We start from the raw sequence: 20,243 nt of genomic DNA, 5'->3' as shown, positions 1-20,243 counted from the left end.
GATTTGGAGACGAAAAGACCACATGGTTAAACTTAGCGAGCCCACAAGGTAATTTTCCATGTCATCATTGTAATTTTTGTAAATTCCATTTAAGGGACAAGATCCTCAGGATAGGAGGGGTCACAACTACTGTAAAGCACTTTATTAGTTGTAAAACCGACTACGTAGTTTATGTCGTCTTCTGCCCGTGTAGACGATTCTACGTGGGAAAAACTATTAGACCCCTGTATATTAGGTTCAGGGAGCATCATCGCTCTATCATTACAGGAAAAGGTTCCCCTCGATTGATACAACACATGCACACGGTGCATGCAGGTAATCCTGATGCACTGTCTTTTGCAGGAATAGAAAGAATAACAATAAACACTAACGGAGGCGATAGACATAGAGAGCTCCTCCGATGCGAAGCTAGATGGATCCTCAAGACAGAAGCGGAAGGTCCAGTAGGACTAAATGACAAAAACGATATGGCAGTTTTCTTGTAGATGTACTAGGTGCCAGAAGAGAAACATGAAGCTAGTTGACTTGCACCGTGTAGCTTTTCCGTTTTATTACACTGTTCAGATTCTTGTTGTTATTATGTGATGTCATTTGGATTATGTGTAACTCACTGTTTTTTCGTTTCACTTGTTTTTTGCTAGTGGTGTCTGTCGCCTGTCGGCGACGTCCGCGGCTTGACTGGTCAGCCGACGGTCCTGTGCGGGCGCCGCCTACACTTCGACACACACACGTACACACCCCCTTGGTTCTCGATCACATGATTCCTTGTATCACATGATCCTTCTATGAGTGACGTCAGAGGGAGGACGGTTTAAACCCCGGCTCCACCGGCGTCCCTCATACGGCTAGACGAAGCGCAGGAGTGCGCGAAACGGCCCGTCGCCGAAGCCTTTCTTGTGCTGCACCTCCCTGTCCTATGCAGTAATTGAATAAAGAAGATTTCTGGGTGAGTGCCGCTTTCTGTTGTCTTCATTCGTATGCACTCACTTGGTTGAATAAGCTGTGCACCACCCGCACGTCTCGGTCTAATCAAGCCCGGAAGTACTGCGCCTGTGCCTAGAAGCCATTCATTACTGACACTTTTGGTCTGGCAGTGCCGACATCCCGCTGGGAGACTTGCCGGTCCCCGGCGTTTTTTCCTTTTCATAAACTATAAAGAGTGTCACAAAGAAAAAAAAAAAAAAACACACTTTTATCCGAAGTAGTCTACACCACGCACGGTCCTGTAGGACAAATAAGACAAACACACACAAAAAATGGCTTGTTGGCATAGGGCGAGGGTGACATGCTCATTGCCAAGGGGGAGAGAACATACTCACTGCCAAGAGGAAGGGGACATGCTTGTTGTCTAGGTGATGTTTGCGGTAGGTAAGGGGCACTATTCTTAGTAAATGTACCCGAATGTGTGCACAGGTCTCCAGACTTGTCCTACACATCCCCCACAAAACACAGCACTATCCAAACAAAAACAACGGGGTTAGAATTTCTGGCCTCGGACAGCGGGGTCCGTGCTCTGTAAGCTGCAAGTTTAAAAAAATGCTGAAAATAAATCAGAAGAACAACAGATGGGAGATAGATGCAACGCAATGGAGGAAACTAAGCTCACAGCAGAAACAAAATCTCAATTTTAACGTTTTTTGCTCAATTTTATTTTTTGAGGTATCTGAGAATTTCCTGTGCAAAAACATTGCAAAAAGGCAGAAATTGAGCAGATGTTAAACATACGTGCGACTAGTGCAGTCTATTCCCAAACAGCTCATAGTCACATCAGACAGCATGTGAAAAACCACTTTTAAGAAGTCTGTTAAAGATATTAGATATTTCACAGGGTTTAAAACAAAATGGAGATACTTTAAAATGTTATTTGGACATTAATTTTGGCCCATGGATTAAATAAAAAAAAAAAAAGCTCCCACCCACTTCCTGTATCGGCCCTCGGAGGAGGGAGGGGTGGGATTTTCAGACTTTTAGATATATTGCTCAATTGTCCCAATTGTCCAGGATGTTTTACCTTGAAAAACAGTGTGCCATGGCTCTTCTTATTGGCCCCACTCCTCCTCTGAGCACCTTTTGTGGCAATGGGAGAGATAGAGGAGTACCCTCCTGCTGCACAAACTTTTTTGTTGCTGTGGGCAAGAGTACGCTCCCACTTTTATACTTCAGGCTTTGGTGATTTCACTACCTTGTGGAATAACCCAGTCCTTCCTGAACTCCACTTAGTGCTTAGCGGGCCAGAGGGGTGAAGTACCTGGGAGATATCTGTGAGGACAGCGTGCTCCGTACATACCAGCAGTTGAAAGACTACTATGATCTCCATCATGCTGCAAACAGTTAGTGGAAATCTCCTTTCCTATCCCCTCTCTCCATAGATTTAACTTGAAGGACATGTCTCTTTTTCAACCGTATAACCAAAGAAGGATTGGAGGAGGAAGTGATTTTGAGGAACAATTCTATATAACATAAGTCTATGTTATTTAGATGTAAAACGCCATCTAGTATCCTTGTCACATTGGGATGATACTATGCATCTGGTCCAGATGGTTGCGGATAGTGGGGGAGGGCATCTGTCTCTGAGGAAGGGAGGGGGGGATGGGATCTGCATTTCTGTAAAAAAATGTTAAAAATCTATTAAAAAAAAAAAAAAAAAAGATTTAAACCCTTCTTGAAGCTCTCTGCTGTTCCTATCGCCTGAGGCAGGCTATTCCACAGATTGACAGTCCTCATAGTAAAAAAGCTGTCACCTCTTTTGATTAAACCTTGTTTTCTCCTGACAGAGACAGTGCTCCCTTGTCTTTTGATTTGATTTAATCTGGAACAACTTTCAACCATATTTTTTGTATGGGCCATTCATATATTTATATAAACTAATCACGTCCCCTCTTATCTGTCTCTCTTCCAGACAAAAAAAAATCTAGTTGTTTTAATCCTTCCTCATCACCAAGTCCCTCCCCCTTATTTTGGTGGCTATTTGTTGTACCCGCTGCAGGTCATCCTTTTTACGAACTAGTGCCCAGAACTAGACAACATATTCCAGGTGAGGCCAAACCAATGTCTTGTAAACTGATAATATTATCTCCCTATCCCGAGAGCCACTTTTGATACATGATAAGATCTTGCTGGCTTTAGAGGCATTGAATGACATATTTATGATCTACTATTACACCCAAGTCCTTCTCAAAGAGAGTCTCACAGATTTACACCCCTAAAGACCTATGTTGCCTGTGGATTATTAGCCCCCAGATGCATAAACTTACATTTATCCACATTGAACATCATTTGTCACCCTGCAGCCTATATTGTGACCTGTTGTCTGCCCAAACTGCTCAGGCTCCGATCCTGGAGAGAGCCCACTGGGCGAGTGATCTGGACTCACTGACAGATGAGGAGTGGGATAGACTTCTCTAGACCCAAACTGATTTCCCCCTGCCTTGGTGATAGGATGTCACAAATTTATATTTTCCATCATGCAGGCTTCCTAGACCTCTGTCCCAAATGCTCCGATATCTCGGGTACCTTCCTTCCTTCTGCTATGGTCTTGTCTGACTGTTAGGGAGTTTAGGGAGCAGGTCCAAAAATTCCTATTCAATAGGATGGGAATAGCAGTCCTCGATAGACCAGGTGGTGTTTCAGTCTTCAGCACAGTGGGTCTTCATCACTGAAACTTTATATTGTTCCTTGAAAACTGCAGCTACATTTTGTACGTCAGTCCACTCCTTGACCCTCCACAACTGCTTCAAGTCCGTCAACTCTATATGGCACCAGTGGCTTGACTTACCATTTACTGCTACCCCTCTGATCCATGAACATGCTAGACTCTATATGTCTGCTTGTACAATGTTGTTTTCTGAGGTTCGCATGCACATACCTTTTCTGTTCCTTAGTTTGTCGCTCTGAACAACAAACTTTATTGAAAGGCATTAAAGGTGTTATACCACAAAACAATTGACTACAAAAAGCTGTCAAAGAGGTTAAAATATTTAAAAAATCTATTTGTAATGGTTACCTGGAAGTAAAGATACCTTTCTATTTGTTATTATGATGCTTGTTCAGCCTCTATTCTGCTCCACACAGATGCAGATGTGAGAGGGGCCTAGCACTCAGCCTTCAGAGTCTCCTTCCACCTGCTGTGCTCAAATAGTCCCTGCATTTACTGATCCTATAGAAGTCCAATAGAAATGTGCCATACGCCCCATGTTAAAAGTGCACCAAAAAAAGTTGGTGCAGTCTGTCAAAGCAGTGCAGGGGGCACCAGATTCATGAAGAACGTGCACCAGAAATCCTGAATCTGGCGCCCCCTGCACACTACACAGGACACTGCACATAGTACACATGTGCTATGTATTCTCACAGCATCATCGTCGGTCAGGCTGACATGCATGGCGGAAGTCTAGGTGGGTGCAGGGGAGGCAAACCCCACGTGTATCGTCACTCCAAAGTGACACTTACCCCTGAGGAGGTCACTTCGAAGTGAGGATACGCATGGAGTTTGCCGTCCCTGCATTTTTCTAGACCTCCGACATATTTACACTTTACTATCAGCCTGACCGACCATGATGCTGTGAGAATACATTGTTTTGCTCTACTTGTATGCATTGATTGTACAAAATTAGGTGCAATAACATGGACCTTTTCAGTTGTTTTTATGACTTTACTAATAAACCATTGCATTTTTGTATGTTACCTTGGGGCCGTTAATTGCATCTCTTTTTGTGTATTTTGTAAGGAATTGCAACTAAATCACTAGATAGATATTTATGAGATAGATAGATGACAGGTGATAGATAATAGGACTTGGATAGATAAATAGGTGACAGCTTCTCACATGTTACTGATCTTTAGCTACTTCCCTGCTAGTCAGGGACAGGGGCCCCTTTGCAGGACAGCAGTGTAACATGGAGGGAGAGTGAATGGTGGAGAACTGCAGGACAGCAGGGTAGCATGGAGGGAGAGTGAATGGTGGAGAGTACAGGAGGAGGACTGCATCAGGAGAGATCAGAGCTCAGCCTGTTACTTGTGTGATCTCTGCAGCCTCCTGTGTGACCTGACTAATGGTGGAGGGAGGAAGGGCTGCTACATTGCTATGATCCATGTTAGGGGAGGACTCCTCTGTGCAGCAGATAGCCATGTCTGGCTGCAGTTACGTTGTATCTGCTGCTGTAGGCTCCTGTGGAGCTGGTAAGCAGTGGCCATCACAGCACAATCTCTGCCCCTCCTCCTCTCTCACTTCCTATTGGCTGCAGTGTGTCAGGTGATCTCTCAGTGTGGAGAGGAGCTGTGAGCCTGTGGAGTGATCTGTAGTGCAGAGCAGCTGCTGACTCCTTGAGCGCAGACTCGGCCAGATCAGCTGTTGCTCAGGACGGGACACAGCTACCACCGGGGGGCGCCAGCAACCAGAACAAAAGGAGTCATCTCAGTAAGCCTGCAGATTTTGTAATAAGTGTAAATGGTGAAAGTACTTGTCACAATGCATTGGACCCAATTACAGCCATTTGCTATGGTGACACCCCCTTTAAAAAAAAAATTCTGCTATCCCATTTGTGTTAGCAATCTGCTTTATGGGCAGATAATGGAAGGTCCGTACATAGGTGTACAGTGTGTGTATATACCGTGTGTGTACGACAGGTGTACAGTGTGTGTATATACCGTGTGTGTGTGTATGTACAGCAGATTTTTTTTTTTTTGTAATGCCGACATATAGGGGCTTATTAATTACAGGATAGGATCCACTTTCCAGGAACATCATTTTGGGGCATACAGCCGTTCACTGCATCATAAAAAATGTTACTTTGATACTACAGTTACAGCAATACCTCATTTATATAGCTTTTTTTTAAACATTTTTAGAAAATCTAATTTATTTTAGTTTCACCATCTTTTCAGAGGCATTACTATTTTTCAGTTGAAAAAAACTGGTCAATGGCTAGGCACTTAACTTTTTTTTTTAATTACTTTTTAGAACTTTCTTTGCAAAGGGTATTTATGAAAAATCATCTTTTTCTGTAAGTTTTTCAGGGTTTTCTTTTTTAATTACAGTCTAATAATGATTTTATTGTACAGATTTTTATAGTTGTGGCGAAACCAAATATGGGGGATGGGGGGGGGGGGTTATACTTTACTAGACGTTTCTATGGGAATGTGCCATTTTAGGAACACTTTTTTTTAACCATAAAAATGTTTGAAACTTACTTTCCACTTTTTTTTTTTTAAATTTTACTTCATATACATTAAGTTGAAGACACTGCACTGCAATACTAATGTATTGTAGTACAGTGTGAACTGTCTGTACATGCAGATGCAAGTACAGACAATTTACAGTTAGACCCACAGAAAGGATCTGACTGTAGGTGTCATTGGGCAGCCCCAGAGCACTCATCAGACCCAGGGGCTGCCATGAAGTGGATCGGATCCCCCTGGTAAACTCACAGGGATGCGATGGTATCCCACTTAAACGCCAATGTCATGCTTGACCGCAGTGTGTACAGTGTCCACACCAGCAATCACAAGCATCATTGATCGTGTGCGTTTACAGCAGCTCCTGAGCTGGTGCCTGAAGTTGGACATAACTGTACCTCCGTTTGTGCCTAGGCACTTGCAAAATATACATACAGTTATGTCCTTTTGCACAAAGGGGTTAAGCCCCATTCACTTGAGGGTATTTAGTCTGTAAAATAGAGACTTTATCAACACTGTTTATCATCACTGAGATTAGCATCACTACAGTTCTGTACTTTAAATAGCACCTGGAGAAGCAGAATCTCCTATACACCATTTACAAGAACATATGGACACTCAATTTGCGGCCAGATCACGACCCTGATGTCGTGAGGTCTGTGGCACCTGAACATGGTGCGGTAAGCACACAGTTTCCCTTTCAATCGAAAGGGAGGAGATATGTATAGCAAGCGCAGTTGTATAAAAATTATAGGTATACAGGCAGTCCCCGGGTTACATACAAGATAGGGTCTGTAGGTTTGTTCTTAAGTTGAATTTGTATGTAAGTCAGAACTGTATATTTTATCATTGTAATCCCAGCCAGAACTTTTTGTCTCTGTGACATTTGGATTTGAAAAATGTTGGGTTGTCATAAGAATCATTACTAACACTAAAGCTTCATTACAGACACCTGTGATAACTGTTACAGCTGATTATTGTAGCCTAGGACTAAAGTACAATAAATTACCAATATCCAGAGGTCCGTTTCTAACTAGGGGTCGTATGTAAGTTGAGTGTTCTTAAGTAGGGGACCGCCTGTACCAGCATTACCAGTCGAGTGTTCTTAAGTAGAGGACTGCCTGTATATGCGAGTAGAGCATTCATCATTATGTCCCAGTAGAATTGTAACCATAGCTCTGAATGTGGCAAAACTATAGAAAATTGAGAACAGCTGCATTATGTAACTTGGATATGGTGAAAAAACTGCAGGTCTGGATTTCACAGGAACAGTTACATTTCACCAGTAGAGCAGCGAATACCCTGCACATAATCCTCACACAGTCGTTCACACTGAAGAAATTAGGCAAAGGCCATAGTGCTGAACAGAGGTATTTATAGAATGGATTCCCAGCCTCCAAGGTCTGATTCTTCATGTCCACACAGGCCGGGAGAGAATAGAAATAATGAAAAATAACAGGGTGCACTCCACCTGAGAACAGGGATCAGAACCAAATTCAGCCCCTGCTGGAACAAGGCTGCATGCTGTACTAGTGCCACCCAGTGGAAATCTGCAGCACATCGCACCACATGACCTGGACAGAGAAAACTCACTTTCCTTCACGCATAGAATTGTATTTAGTAACATCCCAGAATGCATTGCACAGGCAGCAGATCTGAACATACACCAGGACCTGGTCTCCGAGGTAGCTTATAACACACGCTGTGTCACCAGAGAGTGAGTGAGGGGGCACCGCAGACCATCCCTGAACCCCCACTGCAGTGATGCGGCAGCTAAAGTAAGACTGGCAGCGCCCGGGATCTTGGCACCAGAACTAAAAACATCCCTGGGTATTGGTCAATTTAAAAAAACAAAACAAAACATAAGAAGCAATGATTTTAAGGGGGGAGGGGAATATTGCTGCTTCAGAAGAGGTGGCTCAACCCTGTAACATCACAGGAATAGGGTTTAGGGGGACCCCCATCTCCAATCCTAACTACAGCTGGGCCCAGCTCACCCTGGTTTGACCTGACAACCCTACAAGGAAGCTCTGTCCAGAAGGCAAAGGGTTAAATCCAGGTACACAGAAGCTTCCTGTCCTCGGACACAATGTGGGGCAGGGGGTAGGAGGGCAGATATTCAGCCCCCAGGTATCACTCAGGGCTCTGACCTGTCCATCATCTTAGTAAAATAAGGGAACTGGGTTCTGGTGCTGCTGGGTCAAAGTCCACATCCACTGCAGCCAAAACCAGGAATTGCTCCAGTATGTATATACCTGGCTCCACCAACGAAAACCAGATGACATCAGCAGCGGTGTCCTGCAAGAGAGACAATGGCGGTCAGCAGACGCACAGGGGAGAATAAATATAGTACAGACATCAAGAGGTGGTGCCGCAGTTATGAACAAAATCCAGGGTAGATTCAGTTCTAAGATTGAGGTGTAAGAGGAGGAGGTTTGTGAATAGGTAGATAATTACCCACAATCCCCAGTCCTCATCGCGCTGTGGAGAGGCTGCCGGGGAGCAGATTACTGTCTGTCTGAGCCGCCGGCTGCTCCTTCACCACTGGATCTGAGGAGAAATAAAGTACAAATGTCATACATGATGCACCACAGATCCAAACAGAGGACCCCAAACAAGACACACAGGTCCTTTTTTTTTTTTTTTTTTTTTTTTTTACAGAGAATGGCGATTAGATCAGCGGCTGCCCATATGATTAGTTTAGCAGTGTATAGCACCATCTTGTGAACACTTAGTACTTACAGAAATAGGGATGCTCCATGGCCTCGCGCGCGGTGAGTCTCTGTTGATGGTCATAGCGCAATAACTTGTCCAGCATATCCAGAGCCTCTGCACTGACCAGATGGCGATTCTCACTGTGCAGAAAATTCTCCCAACGCTTCCGAGAATGTCTGCATGGAGAAAAGAAAGCAGAGTGTACAATACCGCTATCCTCTAGTCCCCTAGTCCTCATGATCAGAAAAGCATACTGTCCCACTATGTGGACTTTTTACTTACTGTCCAAGGATGTCATTGAAGTGAGGATCCAGCTCTATGTGGTATTTCTTCAGATATCCGTACAGGTCATCAGTGCCCAAGACCTTGGCAATGCGCACCAGCTATTAACACAAACCAAATATCATATACCTGCCGCTCCATGCTTTGCCTTCCCGGATGTAGTAACTATGCAGTATGGGAAGGTGAACCCTTTTCTCCTATGGCACTATCCTCACCTGGTCATAATTGTCCTGACCGTGGAAAAATGGCTCCTTACGAAAGATCATACTGGCCAGCATACACCCAAGACTCCACATGTCAAGGCTGTAGTCATACATCTGCAGAGAACAGCAAGAGACACGCATGCTAACTGCCTGTCAACATTACTCAAGTATAGCCAAAAAACAGATTGTTATCCTTACCTGATAATCGACCAACAGCTCCGGACCCTTGAAGTATCGCGAGGCAACACGAACATTGTATTCCTGTGCTGGGTGATAGAACTCTGCTAATCCCCAATCTATCAGCCGAAGCTGTAAGACACAAGATGGTTAGCCTGACGTGGAGATGTAGGGGGAAAATCACCCTCAGAATTAGTCAATATCTATTGGTGATATTGACATTTGCTGCATCGTTTTCATGTCTTGTCTATGGTGGCTTTCTATATAACTCTTACACTTACACTGTAGCCACAGTGTGAGCCATAAGTCCAAGCTGCAAAACACAGAGCCAGTCCTATTTTTTTTGCAGACATGCAACACACTGAAGACACATTAACAATGTACCACAGATCTGTTTACAACCTGAGAAAAGCCATGTATAGCCTAATAGCCAGCTTTGCCACAGTGTCTGATAATAGAGCGATTGCAGCAATTGTAGGGCCCTTACCTTCTTCTGCTGGTGATCTATCATTACATTGTGTGGCTTCACATCTCTGTGCATCACACCCTGACTGTGGCAGTAATCCAGCGCCTATAAGAACAAGAAGCAGTCAGATTTTCTGTGATGTATTTATTACATTATAAAGCTCACCTTGTACAAAGCTAGGACTAACCATAGAAACTATACCCAACCACTTCTACAGTAGACAACCCCCCCCCCCCCCCCCCCAATGTGCAACAACATACCTTCAGCAGTTCATACATATAGTAACGGATATCATAATCTGTCAAGATCTGGTACAGTTGCTGCAAAAACAAGGGGGAGCAGTCAGTAAATAAAGGAACCCCTTTCCTCACTTCTCAAAATAAGTCGCACTCACCTTAAAGTCGGTATTATTAATGTATTCAAACACCAGAGCCGGAGTCTTGGACTATGATAGAAAAAAAGAGGGGACATAAGTCTATAACCCCAAACGTTTTCCTCATGAAGTCCCAGCACAAACTATCCCCTCACCATCCATGGTACTGCGAGTACTCTCTCATAAGTAAATGAAGACAATTTCCCATACCCCACCAAGTGTACAGCATATACACAAGGGTCCCCTAAGTGATCAGGACTTACCACAGGATCCTTTATGGTGTCAAGCAGACGGATGATGTTGGTGCCTCCACGCAGGTTTTCCAGAATCTTTACTTCTCGTTTTATTTTCTTTTTCTTCACCGGCTGCAAAACAAAAAATTATCAGGAGATGTGAAATGGTAGACCAGGGAGGAAAGAGGGATTCCAAAAAGGATGGCAGTGGGGTCAGGGGTATGGCAGGAGGGTGCAGAGGTGGAAGACTGGGAGCAGAAGAATGCGATGGTAGGTAGGTGATGGATAAATTGGGAAGGAAGGTAGTACAAGGAAAGCACCCACCTTTAAGATCTTTACCACAACTCTCTCATTATTAGTGATGTTAATTGCCTCAAACACTTCACTGTACTTTCCACGGCCAAGTTTCCGTACCAGCTGATAGTCCTCTTGGTTCCTGTACCAAAAACACATCAGATTATTAAGAAAACAGGAGCAGAAAGTTATCAGAAAAGGAGGCAGGAGGCATTTCAGAAAAGTGATCAGTGCGCGTCCCCTTATCCCAGAAAAGTGATCAGTGTGTGTACAACCCCATAATTCCAAAAAAAGTGATCAGTGTGTGTGTCTCCTTATTCCAGATAAATGATCCGTGTGTGGGCAGAAAAAGTTATCCAAAAAAAGTTATCAGTGTATGTGCCCCCCTCATTTCAGAAACATGATCAGTTTGTTTGTTTTCCCCCCTCATTTCAGAAAAGTGATCCGTGTCTGCCTGCGCCCCCTAATTTCAGAAAAGTGATCAGTGAGCACTGTTCCACACAAGTTATCAGTATGTGTCCCCTATTCTGGTACAGTTTAATGTTGTTAGGTTTCAGGTCTCTCTTACGGGCCCCATATTAGTATAGAATATTGCTAGCTTTGGGCAGGAGCAAATGTAAACAACGCACACACCCCATGTCCAGGAGCTCCTCTCATCCCTCCCCCATTCCCTGACCCACTTCCAGCTATACCGTGAAACACATGTGCCTATCGTACAACCATGTCAGGGTTCACATACAGAGTCCTACACTGTTTACATACCCCTATACACGATTTTAAGGCGACACAATCCTTTCTTCTCCACAATGCAATATTGCAGTTGACTTCTAGGCATTTGCCATTCTGTCCCACAACATAACCCTTTACTGTCCCTCATCATGCTTCTTCACATGTTCTCCATATCTATGGCATGTTTACCCTATACATACTGTATTTCTTCTTGTTTACATTGGGTTGCAAAAGTATGCATTAGTATTAACTTTTTCTCACTAATAAATGTCAGTGTCATTAAGTTAAAGGGATTGTTCACTTTCAAAAATAATTTATATGGTTTTTGTAAGGAAAAGTTCAACAATTTTCTTTTGCACTTTATCTATCAATTCTTCATGATTTTCCAGATCTCTCCTTGCTGTCTGTTTACTTCTAATGGATAGAATTCTGTCCAAGGTCTTGAGACGTACCTAGACTTGTACAAGCAATTATTATCACAGAGAGTAATCAGAGCAGTGTGATACTAACAAAGCTCATGCACCTGCCTGTCCATCACAAGACCAGGGACAGATTATATCCACTGGAAGTAAACAGAGAAGCTTTCTATAGAAAGACAGGAAGCAGAGATCTATAAGCAATTCATACAGAAAGTAAATGGAAAATTGTATGACTTTTCATTACACAAACAATATCAATTATTTACTGAAAGTAGACAACCCCTTTAAATGTTCTTTCATGATATTTTATTTGATGGGCAACAAAGCAACAATTATTTGTGAAAATGTATCCTCCAATTTGTTGATCCATGTCCTTACTTACTGTTCTTACTATCATAGCAAATTGCATAGGATTGTGATGGGCTGAAGTATTGTAGGCGTGACAAGGCAGGACAGGCTAAATTTACCATACCTTGTGTGTTATAACCAAAATCTATGCCAGGCGTGACCTAGTGAACATTTCGTTCAGGTGTACAGAATTACTGAGAGGCCAGAACCTCTAAGCAATTCTGGTGTGTTAGTGCACTGACAGGGTTTTGACAAGAGGCTGACAATGCACCAGTCTTCAGAGACAGGGAAACTGAATACATATGAATGCAGCCCTTTTCAGTTTAGTAATGTATGCATTATTACATTTCACAAATACTTGATACTTTATGTGATGGAGCAACATGAAGAAGCAAAGTGCCTAAAAGTTTCTGGCTGTGTGCTATGACCAGAAGAATACAATTTCAGTTACCTTATTAATGCATCATTATATACTACAATTATTACCGTCTGCATCCCCTGGCCTAATCTGCTCACTCTTTCCTTATTCTATTCCAAGATTAACCCATGGTATCATAAATCATAGAGGTACATATGATGTGTCTATAAGTTTTTATTTCCCTATTATACACAGATGCTTCCTGGTGAAGGTCAGAGCTGGACTGAAACATAGCAACGGTTGATCTGGCAACCACTGAGGTATAATTTGTTTATGAAATATCACAAGTTAGATGGACAAGCATGTGGCCCCCTCCCTGCTCCAGACAACTGACCAGTATGAGCCCCCAACCCCCTCCATCTTTTAGGTCCTCTTCCCCCATCAAAAAAGCCGACCAATCCTTCACAGCAGGCATGACACAAGTGTGCAGTTCCCCCTTTGGTCAGTTGGCATTGGGTCACAATGGGCAGCTTTCAAGTGAACTCCTCCTCCAGACAGCTGGGCAGTGTGTGCCCACTACATTCCTCCCCTGTGGTCGCTCAGCTGCCCCCTCTGATCCAGCCAGCACACTTTGTCTGTCATTACCCCATATTTACCATAATTGTTCGTCTACATATCCCCCCAATATGCCCCCGCCATATAGCGCCCCCCACAGGACTGATGTATCGGCCACCGCTCCCGTCCTCCTGCCCCTCACCTTATACAGCCCGATCATCATCATCATCATCCCCGGTCTCCCGCTGCACCATTCCCCGCCCTGCACCCCCATTACCGCTGTATTATTCTCCTCCCCGTGCCCCCCTCGCCCCCATCACCCGCTTTAGTTACCCCCAGTTAGGGACGTGCGCTTCGTAGTCCCAGTATTCGCGGCTCCTCAGACTGTTCACGTCGGCATAAACGCGGGCTCTGCTCCCGGCCTGCGGGCCCGGCATAGCTGCTGGAGGTCTGGAGGACAGGCCCCGCAGCCCCGGGCTAGGGAGGCGGCGGGAAGCCGCTCGCAGGATAAGAGGGGCGGCTGTACACAGCACCGCCAGGCCGGGCCGGGATCACGGGCTTCCGGGACCGACTGGGAGGAGTGAACGGGCGGCGTCCTCAAATAACAGCGACACCTAGTGGTCGGAGGGAAGCAGCGCAGCTTCCACTAAACTTCCCTACAGCGGTTCTACAAGACTACAACACTCCCCTCCCAATTATTAAAGTAAATCTATTACCAAAATCACTCATGATGAATCAGGGAAACTTACTCAAAGACTCAGGCAATGTGCCTGAGGTAATCTTTTTTATATTTGTTATCCATGGCCTCCTTCTTTCTAAGAATCAACTTTTAAAATCATGCTAATGAGCTAGAAGGGCTCTGGTGGTGTTACCAGAGCAGCTTCATGCTGTAGCTTCGTATATCACTATGATATACTACATCACCTTGTGGATGGTCCATTTAATCTAGCCGGCGTGTGGTCCATTTTCCACAGTTTATGTTTCCAGCAGTGGCATAACTAGAAGCTGATGGGCCCCAGTGCAAAGATCTTTTTCCCGTCTACGGCGTAGCATGGTATGGTGTGGTGTGGTGTGGTGGAACACGTGTGTGCTCACTGTGCTGTGCACAATGCACTGCTATAGTGGCCATATGTAGAGTTAGCATATGGCCGACCTTTGTATGGTTGGGTGCAAGGCGCCTTATAGTTACAGTGTAAAAGATCTACATTCAACGTGACAACCAGGGCCTAATGGCATATGGGGCAATGATTGTAGTCCAGGAGGTTAGTGACTGGAATGGTTAAGGACTACCGGGTTATCACAACAAAATTCTCCTGGTATAGAGCACGCTTCCACACTCATCAGAGCTGACAGGGGTGAAACAAGGGTTCCCTTTGGCCAGTAGTGTAACAAGGAATGAGTGCCAACTTTTGACCTCAACCCCACCCCACAACCACAGCTCCTCCCATACCCTGCACATTTTGAACTTATACAGCGTTTTTTATTGTAATTATAAAAGTAACTAAAATAAGGGGTTAGAATTGATGAATAAAACACCTAGAAGGTTCTCCTTTCACTAGTAAAATACCCAGCAGCGCCCTTCCTTCACTTATAACATGTGCCAGCAGCGGCCACCCCTCACTAATAACATGTCCCAGCGGCGGGCTCCCTTCACTAATAACATGTAGCAGCAGCGGCCTCCCTTCGCTAATAACATGTAGCAGCGGCGGCTTCCCTTCGCTAATTACATGTAGCAGCAGCGGCTTCCCTTCGCTAATTACATGTACCAGTGGCCTCCCTTCGCTAATTACATGTACCAGCGGCGGCCTCCCTTCACTAGTTACACGTACCAGCTGCGGCTTCCCTTCACTAATTACACCTACCAGCCGCGGCTTCCCTTCACTAATTACACGTACCAGCCGCGGCCTCCCTTCACTAATAACACGTCCCAGCCGCGGCCTCCCTTCACTAATAACACGTCCCAGCGGCGGGCTCCCTTCACTAATAACACGTCCCAGCGGCGGGCTCCCTTCACTAATAACACGTCCCAGCGGCGGGCTCCCTTCACTAATAACACGTAGCAGCGGCGGGCTCCCTTCACTAATAACACGTAGCAGCGGCGGCCTCCCTTCACTAATAACACGTCCCAGCGGCGGGCTCCCTTCACTAATAACACGTCCCAGCGGCGGGCTCCCTTCACTAATAACACGTAGCAGCGGCGGCCTCCCTTTACTAATAACACGTAGCAGCGGCGGCCTCCCTTTACTAAAAACACGTAGCAGCGACGGCCTCCCTTCACAAATACCATGTCCCAGCGGCGGCCTCCCTTCACTAATAACATGTACCAGCGACGGCCTCCCTTCACTAATTACACGTACCAGCGGCGGCCTCCCTTCACTAATTACACGTACCAGCGGCGGCCTCCCTTCACTAATAACATGTACCAGCGGCGGCCTCCCTTCAATTATAAAATGTCCAGAAGCGGCCTCCCCTCACTAATAACATGTCCCAGCGGCGGCCTCCCCTCAATAACATACCCAGTAGCGGCCTAACTTCACTAATAAAATGCCTAGCAGCGGCCTCCCTTCACTAATAAAATACCCAGTAGCGGCCTCCCTTCAATAATAAAATGTCCCGCAGTGTGGTACCTGAACAGTGTCAAAGCATAATATGGTAGATATACCATTCGTACTCTGGGGGGGAGGGAGGGTTGGCAGAGCTCCCGTTTGGACATATTTACAGATTTATTGCTCCTCAGGAATCAGATTGCGTTGGTGCATTTAATAGAAGGAACAAGTGCCTGATTTGGTAATCACTGTAACAAGGTGTTGACAGGTTAATGTTGTTTTATGTGTTATGCTTCTTTTGTTTTTGAAGCATGTGCTTCACAATGCTACTCTCCTGGAAGGAGTGTTATGCTTACCTGGAAACTACAGCCCACACTAACTATGTATAATGGGCATACTGGAAAATCGAGACATTGTGTAATTTATAGAGTGTGTAAGGATGCATACTGTAAATAGATAAAATGTGACATATGAATGTACTCTATACTGCTGTTTGTAATAAAAACTGTTTAAAAAAAAAACGACTTGCAGCAGTCTCCCTTCACTAATAAAATACCAAACAGCGGCCTCTCTTCACTTATAAAATACCAAGCAGCAGCCTCCTTTTACTATTAAAATGTCCTGCAGCAGCCTCCCTTAAAAATTAGAAATGTATTTACTTACCTCCTGTCATCTATATAGGGTAAAAAGTTACCTGTAAAAGAGGAGATCGTGTCTTCACTGTCTTTCCTCTTCAAAATGGAAACCCGTCATCACAGTTATTGCAACGTTGGGTCGGGTCATGCCAGGGTCACATGACCAGGGCGGGTGAATTAGACGGTGAGAGGACCTCATCCTGTTAAGCCCCAGGGGAAGAACAGAGCATTGGACCGGCCGCCTCCTCTCTTCTGCAGGCGGTGGGAAAGCGTAGCACTATAGTGATCATATAGTGAACGATGTAGCCGCAGCTACGGGACACACGATGCCTGGGCGGATCATAATGCTCGACTACAGTGCAACAGGGGCCAATCAACCTGCATGACCCCTACTGAGCCCCTAGCCTGCCCCCACTTTCCTCTTCAGCCCTGCAGAGACTGGCTAGGTTCCTGACTGTAGCTTTCTCAGTTCTGCTATTGCAACCATCTCTGGATAGAATACCAAGAACCAGGGCATAATTAGCAGACTAACTGGCTGGCAGCACAGAACATTCTAGAGATAAACTCCAGAAGTTATTAGAAGTATTCTGGAATCTGCCTCTGGAATGTTCTGAGCTGCCAGCCAAATAGACAGCCCACTTGCCACAAGGTGATAGGAAACATTAAACATAGAAAATGAGTAATAAAATATTTAAATTAGGAAACAATAGCATACAAAATATACTGATCCTGAATTCTTGAACATCCAAGCTTCCAAGTTGGTGCTGATGCATTCTGTGGTTTACAATGTTGGCTGCTTTGAGTAGGATGACAGTAGCACACAAATGAGTTGTAACTTGGGTCCAACTGCTATATTCCTCCCCAATAACCATAGTTACAGCCCAAGCTTGCCTATACTTTTTTTTTGCAATTGCTGTGGAACCCCTGGACACTGCCCTGAGAGGGACTTTTGAAATAAATGGATTACGAGTCAAAAGCCTACATCGCAAAGGTGTTACTGACCTGACTTTACAACTAGAGATGAGAGAACTCACAGTTTCCGCTCAAGTTCGGCTACTAGCCGTGGCTGTGATTGGCCAGGCCAATCTTAGCCATGGCTAGTTGCTAAGGGTGTCAATTTTCTGCAGTATATCTGGGTCACGCTGGACCCAACAGAACCCAAACAGAAACCTCTGGTGCGCTCATTTCTGTTTAGAACTCTTTAAGTTACCAAAGTAATAAAAGAAAAAATTGGGATAATTGTACTTGAGGTTAGTTGTATATTTTGGGTGATATGTTTTGCATTTATTTATGAAAAAAAGGGGGAATTTTGAGAGAGAATTTTACCATATACAGGCAGTCCCCGGTTTACGTACAAGACAGGTTCTATAGGTTTGTTCTTAAGTTGAATTTTTATAAAGCTTAACTGCAGACACATTTGATAACTGTTATAGCTGTTTATTGTAGCCCAAGGCTAAAATACAGTAAATTACCAATTTCCAGAGGTCCGTTTGTAACTAGGGGTCGTCTGTAAGTCGGGTGTTCTTAAGTAGAAGACCGCCTGTATCTGGTTTGTGTTGACATCACATTTTAACTGTCCTTTTGTTTTATTATTTTGTTTAGAAAAATTACAACATTTTTTCAGATTTTCCCCAAAATTTCAGAATCAATATTTTATAGACCATTTAATTTTTCTGGGGGCTTTGAAAGTCCTATTAACACATTGAATATTTTAGGCAGGCTTTATATTAATTACTGGGGGCTGTCCATATTAATTAATGGAGACTGACTATATTAATTACTGAGGGCTGGCTATATATTTTCTTTTTAAATCAGTTACATATTTATTAGATTTTATGAACACAAAGAAACAAGTGGTCATGCATTACGGCTTGAACAATGGAATATATTACATGCAAAAAGGTGTTCAAGTGTTACACAGTGTATTCTACAACATCAATCAGTAACAATAAAACCGTACAACAAATATTTTGCAGTATTCGATCCATGTTTTAAATCGAATTCCCACCCCAGAGTCAGCTCCCGAGGGCAGGACAAGTATACCCCAAGTATTCTATTCTAGTTCTCCACAAAGTTGGCATTGGCTCGCTCTGAGTTGGAGCAATGGTTGTGATGGCAGTCCTGGTACATCCATCCATTTCCCACAGATTTTGAGGGCTTGCTATATTAATTACTGGAGGCTAAATATAATAATTGCTGGGGGCTGGCTATATTAATTACTGGAGGCTGGATATAATAATTACTGGGGGCTGGATATAATAATTACTGGGGTCTGGCTATATTAAGAGAGGAAAAGCTATTCATAAGAAGAATCTGCCATGCCCACTGTCAGGCATGAGGGTTATGGATCCACTGGACCACTGCAGACGATGACACAAGCCACTACCTGGGACCGGAGTCTTAGTGGTACCCAGTTTTCACCAGAGCCCGCTGCAACACGGGTTGGACTAGCTGCAGCGTGGTACCACTAGGTCGTTCCTCAGGCGTGACTTGTCTGCAGTGGCGGCCAAGGTCGAGGTACAGAGACGGCAGACAATCTCGTGGTCAAAGTCCAGGCACAGGGTCAGGGCAGGCGGCAGAGATGCAACGTCAGAATCCAATCCGGGGTCAGCAACAGGAGTTCCAAGCAGAATGGTACGGGAACACGGCACACAGGACAGCAGTACAGAGGAACACTAGTACACAGGAACACGGAGGAGCTCAGGTAACACAGGAACACGGAGGGACTCAAGAACGCAGGAGACACAGTAATGCAGGAGACACAGGAATGCAGGAGACACTGGAACGCAGGTAAATTGCAGAAGAGCTTTCTCTCAGGCTGTGAGGCACAAAGATCTGGCAAGGCAGTAAAGAAGATGCTGGCTTTTAAAGGGCAAATGATCAGCCAGCGCACCAATTAGCGATGCTCTTGCCCTTTAAATTCTCCGTGAAGCTCCGGTCCTCACGGCTCCTCTCTGGTCTTGTGTTGTAACAAGCGGCAGAGACGGTGCATACTATGATGTCATCAGTGGCAACAGTGTTCGCCGGCCAGCGTTTAAAAACGCAACCAAAATGACACATGTGACTGCGGCCTCTGGTACCACAAACCCTTATCCCAAAGAATTTGTAAATTTTTTTTATCATGTTGTACAGGAGGCATTTTACTCCTTGTCCCTGATGGGCCTTTTCAATTTTACTTTCTGTTTATCGTTTCGCACTTTCAAAAATCAATAACTTTATTTTTACATGTACAGAGCTGTATGAGGGCTTTTTTTCTGGGTTACAAATTTTACTTCAAAATACGGTAAAATTTACAAGAAACCGCATTTGCGCCATTTTCTTGTGGGCTCTGTGTTAACTTCTCGCACTGTGTGCTCCAAATGGCATCTCTAACTTACTCTTTGGTTAGGTCTAATTAATATATACAAAATGTATATAGGTTTTATTAGGCGCTAATTTAAAAAAAAATAAAACCTTTGGTACGTAAAAAAAAAAAATATCAATGTTGCCATATTCGGACTCCAATAACTGTTTCATACCTAGGAGTCAGGAGTTGGCTATGGTGTTTTTTTTCTGGCAAACTGACATTTTTATTGCTACCATTTTTGGGACTGTGTGACCTTTTGATCACTTTTTATAAAATTTTTTATGTGTTGCAAAATGGCCCAAAAATGTCGATTCAGACATTTGGGTGCATTTTTCTGTTACGGGGTTCACTGCCATGAATAACTGTTTAAATATTTTTATAGAATAGGAATTT

At 44.2% G+C, this 20,243-nt stretch overlaps 1 protein-coding gene across 1 annotated transcript; it reads right to left on the bottom strand.

Annotated features, from left to right (window-relative positions):
* Window positions 1-7,529: 7,529 nt before the first annotated feature.
* On the bottom strand, window positions 7,530-13,912 carry CSNK2A2 (casein kinase 2 alpha 2). Its single transcript, XM_072116964.1, has 12 exons — window positions 13,657-13,912; window positions 10,945-11,056; window positions 10,651-10,752; window positions 10,409-10,459; window positions 10,275-10,334; window positions 10,036-10,119; window positions 9,570-9,680; window positions 9,384-9,485; window positions 9,169-9,269; window positions 8,914-9,062; window positions 8,629-8,721; window positions 7,530-8,469 (listed from the first exon to the last, which is right to left on the bottom strand). The coding sequence occupies exons 1-11, from the start codon at window positions 13,758-13,760 to the stop codon at window positions 8,645-8,647; spliced, it is 1,053 nt and encodes a 350-aa protein (XP_071973065.1). The 5' UTR covers window positions 13,761-13,912; the 3' UTR covers window positions 7,530-8,469; window positions 8,629-8,644.
* Window positions 13,913-20,243: the final 6,331 nt, after the last annotated feature.

This window comes from Engystomops pustulosus, chromosome 7, assembly GCF_040894005.1.
Source record: "Engystomops pustulosus chromosome 7, aEngPut4.maternal, whole genome shotgun sequence".
NCBI lineage: Eukaryota > Metazoa > Chordata > Amphibia > Anura > Leptodactylidae > Engystomops > Engystomops pustulosus.
This window is presented reverse-complemented; position numbering and strand designations above follow the sequence as displayed.

Coding starts and splice junctions, on each gene's coding strand:
- CSNK2A2 (XM_072116964.1), bottom strand. CDS start 13,760: ATGCCGGGCCCGCAGGCCGGGAGCAGAGCCCGCGTTTATGCCGACGTG. Junction 9,063..9,168: donor TTCAATGACATCCTTGGACA/GTAAGTAAAAAG, acceptor TTCTCCATGCAG/ACATTCTCGGAAGCGTTGGG. Junction 8,722..8,913: donor CATGGAGCATCCCTATTTCT/GTAAGTACTAAG, acceptor ATTTCTCCTCAG/ATCCAGTGGTGAAGGAGCAG.